Source organism: Dendropsophus ebraccatus, chromosome 3, assembly GCF_027789765.1.
Source record: "Dendropsophus ebraccatus isolate aDenEbr1 chromosome 3, aDenEbr1.pat, whole genome shotgun sequence".
NCBI lineage: Eukaryota > Metazoa > Chordata > Amphibia > Anura > Hylidae > Dendropsophus > Dendropsophus ebraccatus.
In genome coordinates, this window is record NC_091456.1 from 104,425,275 (window position 1) to 104,434,584 (window position 9,310).

Consider the following 9,310-nt stretch of genomic DNA (forward strand, 5'->3'; position numbering starts at 1 on the left):
GATCCCCCTCCCCTGGGACCTCACCGCTGCTCTGCCCACCGCCGGACCCCGTTTACCTCCCCCGACAACACTCTCCCCGAACCGCAGCGCTGATCGGGCCCCTGGGACTGCTATATCCTCACACACTCACCCGGGCCTGTTGATGACCATCGGACTACTGCCCAACAGCAGGGCATGATGGGAGTTGTAATTTTGCCATCTGTGATCTGCAGAATGATGGGAGTTGTAGTTCTGCAACCTGTGGCCATCCAGGTTGCAGAACTACATCTCCCACTATTGGACATGATGGAATTTGTAGTTCTGCAACAGATTAGAGTATGACATATGGCATGAGGGGGACACGGTGGCAAGGCACATGAGGGTGGCACGACACAAATGGGAGATAAGGGGGCATGGTACATGGGGGGGAACACAGTGGCACGGCACACAAGGAGAAGATGGTGGCACGCCACGAGGGAAACACAAATGACTGCCTTGTATGTGAGCGCTCAGATGACCTGTTAAACACAGGATTTCCATGTTTTCAATGATAATAAAAAAAAAAAAAAAAAAACTAAATTGCAAACTTGCTTTCTATCACATCTTAATTTATATTTTGAAAGTTAAAACGACAGTGACACTTTAGCGACAAATTATGTAAATGTACTCCATTGTCTGCAGGAGCTCTATGAAGTGAGCTCAGGAGCTCGTTTTGCACGCATTTCTGCCTGTGCCATAGAATCCATTCTGTGCACAGGCGGAATTTGCCCGACCACAGAATGGAGTCTATGGGAGGGGCAGAAATGCGCGAGCGGAGTCAAGTGACGGAATCCACGGAAACTTCTCTGCGCAGTGTGAACCCACCCTAATGTTGTGTGTGACTCCAAATCCAGGCCTCCATTGGTTAATTAGTAAATTTCATTACAGTTGATTGTGTGATTTTGTTGTCAGCACGTTTAACAACTTTGTACGGTGAATGAATGACTTTTATTTTTGTCCTCATATCTGCAGTGAGCAGCGGCTCAGTGACTGTAAATGCAGATTCCTCTGTGCAGCTGTTGGCTGAGGAGGCAGTGACTCTGGACATGCTGGATCCAAGTGTAAGTACATACACACTAGTTGGTAAAACTATAAATTTTTTTTCAATTTTGAAGAAAGGAGATCAGTACTTGTATATAAATCAGTATTCATATGAAAACTGTAGAATAAATAGGACATGTTCTTTACATCTGTACACATGGGGGAGATTTATCAAACATGGTGTAAAGTGAAACTAGCTCAGTTGCCCCTAGCAACCAATCCACTTCTCATTCCTCACAGACTCTTTGGAAAATGAAAGGTGGAATCTGACTGGTTGTTAGGGGCAACTGAGCCAGTTTCACTTTACACCATATTTGTTAAATCTCCCCCATGGATTCTATTTGCATCCAAAATTAAGTTTTTTCAAAAGAATGACGTATCTAGCTGTCTTCCAGTAAAATTCTCTTTGTCAATGGGAGCTTATTTAGTTTCTCACTTCTCTGACTGCTTCAGGCAGCAAAGAGAATTTTTCTATAAAACCGCTTGATAAATCCTCCCCTCAATCCCTTGGGAAACACTATACAGAACAGTTGTCTTATTTTATGCTTTAAAACCTTGGTTTTATTGTCCAGGCATGTTGTTGAATTGTAGTTCTGCAAAATCTAGAAGGCCACGAGTTTGACACCCCTGACTTGGTGAGTCACCCACAAAAGGAATATCCAGTCTCCCATACATTGCCGATCACCATATTTTTGCCTATGAAGCTAAAAGTCCTTTCTATTTAAACCTCCTTTCACACTGTCCTAACATATATTTGTCACCTTTTGACTGGGCTAGCCATTGGAAACAAACATACTTATATTAAGGGGAATCTTGTCAGGTTCCTATCAGGAACAGAACTGTATATACAGGCAGATAGGTGTGACACTTTAGCTTCCAAGGAAAAGTGCTATTGTATAGCTTCGCAAATGATAAAGGCATCATTTTGTTTTATCCCTCTATTACCTATCTGCCTTTGTCAGTTCCGTACCAGGTACAGAGCTGCGGACAGATAGGGGGGGGGGGGATTTATCAAACAGTGTGTAAAGTTAAACTGGCTCAGTTGCCCCTAGCAACCAATCAGATTCCACTTCTCATTTCTCACAGACTGTTTGGAAAAGAAAAAGTGGAATCTGGTTGCTAGGGGCAACTGAGCCAGTTTCATGTTACACCATGTTTGATAAATCTCCCCCATTGCCTTTAATTCCATTACAGTACCTTCCTCTGTTAGAGGAAGGCCCATAGCTCCATCACGTGCAGTACAGCGGTGTCCAATTGCCGATGTCTGTTTCCTGCACTGTGCATGCCGTGCTGGATGTCTGCACTGTGACAGAGGAAGGTACTAGTAATCAAGCCCAGGGAGGTGTGATTACATCAGAGTGCTGCCCACGACCCATGACTAGTTAGGAAAAGACTGCCCCTCATGCCTATTTAGAGAAAACTAGCATACTACTCAGGAATTAATAAAAGTAAGTTGGCACCTGATAGCTGCCCCAGTCAAAGGGGACCAATATATGTTGGGACAGTGTGTAAAGAGATTTAGTAGCAATGATTTTTAGCTTCAAAGGCAAATTTATGGTGGTTGCTTTCCTAATCCTAGTTGCCATGTAACATTTAGATTAATTATGAAAAGTCTTATTATGAAAAGTCTTAAAGAGAACCTATCATCTAAATTTAACTGTCCCTGTTATAAGAGTTTATCTTAAGTCTATTTCCCTAAGTATCTTACACTTTACCTAATCCTTCGCAGCAGTTTAGTATGGCCGGGCGCCGCCATCTTGATGACGTCACTTGCGTTCTAGCGGTGTGTTCCACCGACAGAACGCAAGTGACGCCATCAAGATGGCGCCCGTCCTTACTGCACCGCTACAGAGGATCAGGTAAAGTATAAGCTACAGACTGCCTTTGCACTTCACCTAATCCTTCGTATCGGTGTAGTATGGCCAGGAGGTGGAATGCACCGCTGGAACGCAAGTGACGTCATCAAGATGGCAAAGGCAGTCTGTATCTTCATAAATAGACTAACAAGGCCAGTAAAGACACTTATACATACACAGCGAGAGACCACTGTGTATTGAGAGTGGCAGGCAAAGGCTCATGGAAGCCTTTCCTGCCACTTTGCATGCCGGGAGTTTCCTGTCAAGCTCTGACTCTTTTTTGAAAAGAGCCGACGCGTGACACTGAAGGAAAATTTGAATAAAGTAAAAACGCGGCCACAAATTAATTATATTTACAAGTATTGTTCAAAAATTTAATTAAATGGTGAAATAAATAAAAAATCAACCGTGATTGGTACTCTTTAAGTTGTACAGTACTCATTGTATGGAGTAGAAGACAGATAAATAACTCCCCTGGTGTCTGTCTGGAGCTGGTCGCTGATAAAATTCAGGAGTCTCAGCGGAGTCAGAGCTGTGGCTTACTGACTCCACAGCCCTGATCTGGAGAGCAGGAGAGGTTTTCTATTGGGATTTGCTACTGCTCTGGACAGTTCCTGACATGGACAGATGTTTCAGCAGAGGGTACTGTGCCAGACTGGAGAGAATACACTGATAAGTACTGGAAGACTTGTATTGACTTGTATTTATAATAAGGCAGACAAACAACATATATCGACAAAGAGGGGTGCTAATATAGTGTAGCATGAACAATATCTGTCAAAGTTAGTTGAAAGCGGACCAAACTAATCTGGTGGTGTTTGGCAAACCTTAGGCACAACACTAGTAGGCGTTTTGGTTAAATCAGTCTGCTGCCTGGCCTCTGGTTCTCTGCTCCCGTCCTGATGTCAAAGCATGGAGTTTGGAATTGACCATTTGACCATACATACAGCCACGGCGCAAGATTCTTAATATAACTCCAAGGACCTCACGAGTGTCTTTTTTGGGTGTTTATTCACACTAGGCTTAAAAATGAGCGACGCGTTTTGGTGCCAGACTGACTCCTTTACTAAGCTCCTTCTCAATGAAAAAAACACCAAATCCTGCCTGCCTGAGAAGCTTAGTAAAGGTGTCAGTCCGACACCGAAACGCGTTGCTCATTTTTAAGCCTAGTGTGAATAAACACCCAAGAAAAACACTCATGAGGTCATTGGAGTTATTTTAAGAATCCTGCGCCGTGGCTGTATGTATGGTCCAGTGGTCAATTCCAAAAAAAATTGAATTCATGTAATGTGTTTGTCTTTTTTTTTTTTTTTCACCAGAGCATCAAAACAGTTACTATTGTTTTAGCATTTAGTTTACTATTACGGGAAATATTTTGTGTATGTTTCCTTCCTGCCACGTTTGTCTTTTGTGAATGATCGAATCATGGCCAGCTTTACTCTAAATCTCTACGGTAACTGTTTTTCCTACTTCTTTTGCTTCTCAATAGACTGCAAAGTCAAATCTGGAAAAGGCCTTGGCAGAGCTGCAAAGTGCTGGAGATGAAGTTGCAAAGGCAGAGGCACAGGTTAACTTAGAGGCTTGTGAGGCCATTGTTAAAGCCCTGGAATAAGGGCAGGTATGTAACGTTGCAAGAGGTTTTTGATGTCCCCTCTATGGGAGAGAGCTAACATGCTGTCTTATAGTAAGAATGTCTTTTGTTGTCCATAGCAACTAGTCACAGCTCTGCTTTCAAACATTGATTTGGGGTAAAGAGAAATCGGTTGCCCTAGATAACAAAGGACATTCCTGATATAAAACTGCTTGATAATTCTTTACCTTACGTGGTTATTTTTTAAACTTTGCATTACTTAAAAAGAACTGTTGTGTCCCTACTTCCCCGTATTTCATTTCTGCTAAGCAGTGTTCTGATACTGTGCCCATAGTCTGCTGCGGATGGAATTTTTGAAATAAGTCTTTAATCCCCGCTCCTGTGGCCGAGTAAATTGGCATGGGGCAATGCCTCAGCACCATTAAATCACACTTCCAGTGCCTCCCTCCTAGCCATTCTTGCTTCATTAGCACTATTAGGGCCCTATTACACGGCCCGACCTGGAGAATCAAGAGAGCACCAACCTGTCATGTCAGTGCTCACTTGCTCATCGCTCCTTTAGATCGTTACTTAGATGTTCACTTTAAAAACTCTCATACGCGTTAGGGACCATTTACAAAAAAAGATTATCTGTCACAGATTTGAAGCCAAAGCCAGGAATGGATTTGAAAAGAGGAGAAATCTCAGTCTTTCCTTTAGGACCTGATCTGTTTAGTCTTTTCCTGGCTTTGGCGTCAAATCGTTGGTAAATCAGTCAGATGATCTTTCTGTGTAAATGGACCCTTAGATATTTGCTGGGTAAACCTGCAGATTTCGTTGAGAAAAGACAACTATGTGATGTGCATGGGGGGGGCGGGGATTCCAACTCTCCTTCAACAGATGATGTTTGGTAGAGGGTCTTTGAATAATGCATTTTTAATTGCCAGATCCTTTTTTTTCCCCATGGATATAAGTTGCGAGCAGAGGTGTGTGGAAGCAGCTTAGGCCCATTTACTTCTCTATTTTAGCTATACACTAACGCTCTGGAATCGAGCGCTTCAAAAATAAATACATGGATGCTAAGCTGCAATAATGTGCATGGACTGATTGGCAGATGGCTACCTTTTAAAATTTACTACTGTTTGGAAGACTTGCTCTATTTGCACAGCTCTGCATTACATGCTTGCTCTGCTGCTGGGCTGTAAATACTGCTTCCTCATACTTGCAGTGTGAGGCTATGTTCACACAATGTATGTGCAATTTGCAACAACGGCCGTGATTTATACAACATACACCTTGTATGTGAATGAGTGGAATCCCGGCTGGAGTGTATACACAGCGGCCTGAGAGAACCTGTCAGTTCACACAATGAACTCCGGCCGCACGCTCCATTGTGTGCAGCTATGAATTGGGAAGCTAGCGCACACTGATGCGCCCGCATCCCAATTAATCAGAAATAAAAATCATCCATTCGGTGTCTTACCCCATGTAAACATGGCCTTAAAGAGAACCAATCACCTAAAATTAACTGTCCCTATAATAAAAGTTTCTCTCTCCCTAAGTCTATTCCTGAAGATACAGACTGCATTTACAGTCTGTATCTTATACTGTACCCAATCCTGTATAGTAGTAAAAGTATTGCTGGGCGCCGCCATCTTGATGACGTCACTTGCGTTCCAGCAGTGGAACGCAACTGACGTCATGAAGATGGCGGTGCCCGGGAATACTGCACCGCTATACAGGATTAGGTAAAGTATAAGATACAGACTGCAAAGGCAGTCTGTATCTCCATAAGGTCTACTTATAAAGATACAGACTGCCTGTGCAGTCTGTATCTTATACTTTACCTAATCCTATGTAGCAGTGTAGTGAGCCGGGCGCCATCTTGATGACTGGAACGCACCGCTGGAACGCAAATGACGTCATCAAGATGGCGCCCGGCATTACTGCACCGCTACAAAGGAGTAGGTAAAGTATAAGATACAGACTGCAAAGGCAGTCTGTATCTTTATAAGTAGACCTTATGGAGATACAGACTGCCTTTGCAGTCTGTATCTTATACTTTACCTACTCCTATGTAGCGGTGCAGTAATGCCAGGCGCCATCTTGATGACGTCATTTGCGTTCCAGCGGTGCGTTCCAGTCATCAAGATGGCGCCCGGCTTACTACACTGCTACATAGGATTAGGTAAAGTATAAGATACAGACTGCAAATGCAGTCTGTATCTTCATGAGAAAACTAATAGGTTTAATTAGGACAGATATACACAGCGATCTCGCGCTGTATAGCGCGAGATCGCTGTGTATTTACAGAGCGGCGGGCAAAGGCTCATGGGAGCTCTTCCTGCCGCTCTGCATGCCGGGAGCTTCCTGTCACGCGCCGGCTCTTTTGAAAAGAGCCGGCGCGTGACAGTGAAGAGAGACATGAATAAATTAAAAACGCGGACAGAAAATTCCTTAATTCTATTTACAAATATTAATAAAAAAGTAATTTAAATAGAATTAAGGAATAAAAAAAAAAAAAAATCTTCCGTGATTGGTTCTCTTTAAACTGTGAACGCGTTTCTCCGCTAGCATAGTTTTAACCTCTGGTGTGTGTGTGTTTCTTCTCTGTGCTCTTCCACCCACCTCTGACACATCACTCACCCACCTTACATCTGGTGTCCCTGTACTCTGAACACACAACATTCCTTCTCTCCTCTACAGTTTTTGCACATTCAGACAGATGCAGTTTCTTTCTGTGCATGAACATCCTCATCATACCAGCTATTCAACCTACTGCCAACTTCTGCATGCATCTTCATCTTTCTTGTATTAAACCAAAGTATGTCTAATAGAATACACAGTTGCGTTCATGTAGCCCATTTAAATTTTCTCTGAAAGTAAGCTTTTCCGAATACTGGTTTATTGGAAATAAATCTGTGCTGCTGTGGAGGTGCTTTAGTATGGCAAGTCTCCACAATTTGCTGACAAGAGTTTCATTGCATTCTATTCTTGTTAATCTCTTGGAAGTAATAGCTGATTTCTTGCTCACAGCGCAGGTTTACCACAAGGTGGTGGTAATGTGATATTTATTTATTTTACTCCAAGTAGAAGCTAAGGTTGAAATGTATTGTTTGCTGCTCTTTTGATACCATTTTTGTTCTCTTACAGGGGTTTTGTTTGTTGTACAGCACTGTTTCCTCCGGACGCCGCCCCCAAAATAATAAAAATTTCAAAAGCCTACTTTATATTGTGTTTTTCCATCATGAGTGTTATGATGTTTTAAATAATAATTCTCTTTAGAATTCTATTTCACAGTAGATTTAAAAAAGTGGCTTAAAGGGGTTATCCAGCGCCACAAAAACATGGCCACTTTTCCCCCTACTGTTTCCAGTTCAGGTGCGGTTTGCAATAAAACTCCATATACTTCAATGGAACTGAATTTCAAACCCCACCCAAACTGGAGACAACAGTAGGGGGAAAGTGGCCATGTTTTTGTAGCGCTGGATAACCCTTTAAAAGGTTGCTGGTAGCAAAGCGGATTGACCTAAAAACTACTCTCTGCAAGCAGCAATTTACACCTAGATGATTAATTCCAATGATAAAGAAATACTTGCAAACAGCTTAGACAAGTGCAGTTTTGAAGTGTACCTGTCATCGGGACCTCCTGCTGCCGGAGCAGCAGATATTTCCCGTCGATCTGGTCTCAATGTCTACAAACACGCCATGAAGTTGTAAGGTGTGGGACCAACAATGAATCCAATTTGGGTCACGTGCATTACAGCCCCCCGCACCTCTCCGCAGCCCCCCCCCCCCCCCCCCCCCCCCCCCCCCCCCCCCCGACTCTCACCCGCTCGCTGCTGCCATGTGCAGTAGCGAGCAGGGAAAGAGGAGCAAACGAGCGCCGTCAGCGCCCTGTGTAATAGGGGCTTTATTTTTTTCCCCAGTGCTGAGAGTGAAAACTGCAAAATCTCAGAGATATTTATATTATAGATAGAAGAAACGTCACCAAAAATTCTTTAAAAATATGTTTAACATACCATAACAATATTTAAACAAGAAGTCCTTTTCTGATGACATATTCTCTTTAACTTATGTTTGGCTGTATAATATAGCCACGGCAGCCCTGAGAGCTTTTGTTAGGCTCCCAACTACCATGGCAACCATCGGCATATAGCAACTTCTATTGCTGTGTGCCTATGGTGACAGGGAGCTTTTTTTCCCCATGTCAAATCCTTCAAATGGTGTGCATTTGCACAGCATAATAAGGGGATTAGAGCTTGTTGGGTGATGTAAGAAGTTTTAGTTGCCTAAAGCACTGTCTACATCCTCCTTTACCAAGGCTGTCACCAAGTACACCTTCTCAATCGCCCAAATGGCTCTTCTAAGAGCCAGGCACATTGTCTACAATAATGCCGGAGCTTCTACTTTCTGTATCCCTGAAGTCTGCTGTATATGTTGCAGCAATTCTGTATATATTGTGCTGCCGCAGGGTATGAGTGGAGCAGCTGCTGTGTGTTATGGATGATGCTTCTGGTCAGCTTTGGGCTCGGAGTCCTCTCCTTACGGCTGATGGCATGGAGAGAGTGGGGACAGGAAGGAGGTGAGTGTCTTGCAAGAACAGCATCAATTTTCATTTATGATGTTAGGCTGTTAACTGATCCTAGTAAATTCATGACAAATTTATCGGACAGATTATTGAAACCAAAGCCAGGAGCAGACTATGAGCAGGGAACAGGTCATAAAGGGAAGATTGAGATTTCTCCTGTATTCAAATCCATTCCTGGCTTTGGTGTCAATCTGTCACATATCTGTCAGATAAGTCTGTCTGTGTAAAAACACC

The 9,310-nt window shown here is 43.1% G+C and overlaps 1 protein-coding gene across 1 annotated transcript in view; it reads left to right on the forward strand.

Moving 5' to 3' along the window:
- Positions 1-7,710, forward strand: part of LOC138787257 (ATP synthase subunit delta, mitochondrial-like) — a 33,272-nt gene extending 25,562 nt beyond the window's left edge. Inside the window, exons 3-5 of the mRNA XM_069964473.1 lie at positions 991-1,079; positions 4,405-4,533; positions 7,639-7,710. Coding sequence (XP_069820574.1) covers positions 991-1,079; positions 4,405-4,527 — 212 coding nt within the window. The 3' untranslated portion in view covers positions 4,528-4,533; positions 7,639-7,710. The remainder of the gene's footprint in view (positions 1-990; positions 1,080-4,404; positions 4,534-7,638) is intronic.
- Positions 7,711-9,310: the final 1,600 nt, after the last annotated feature.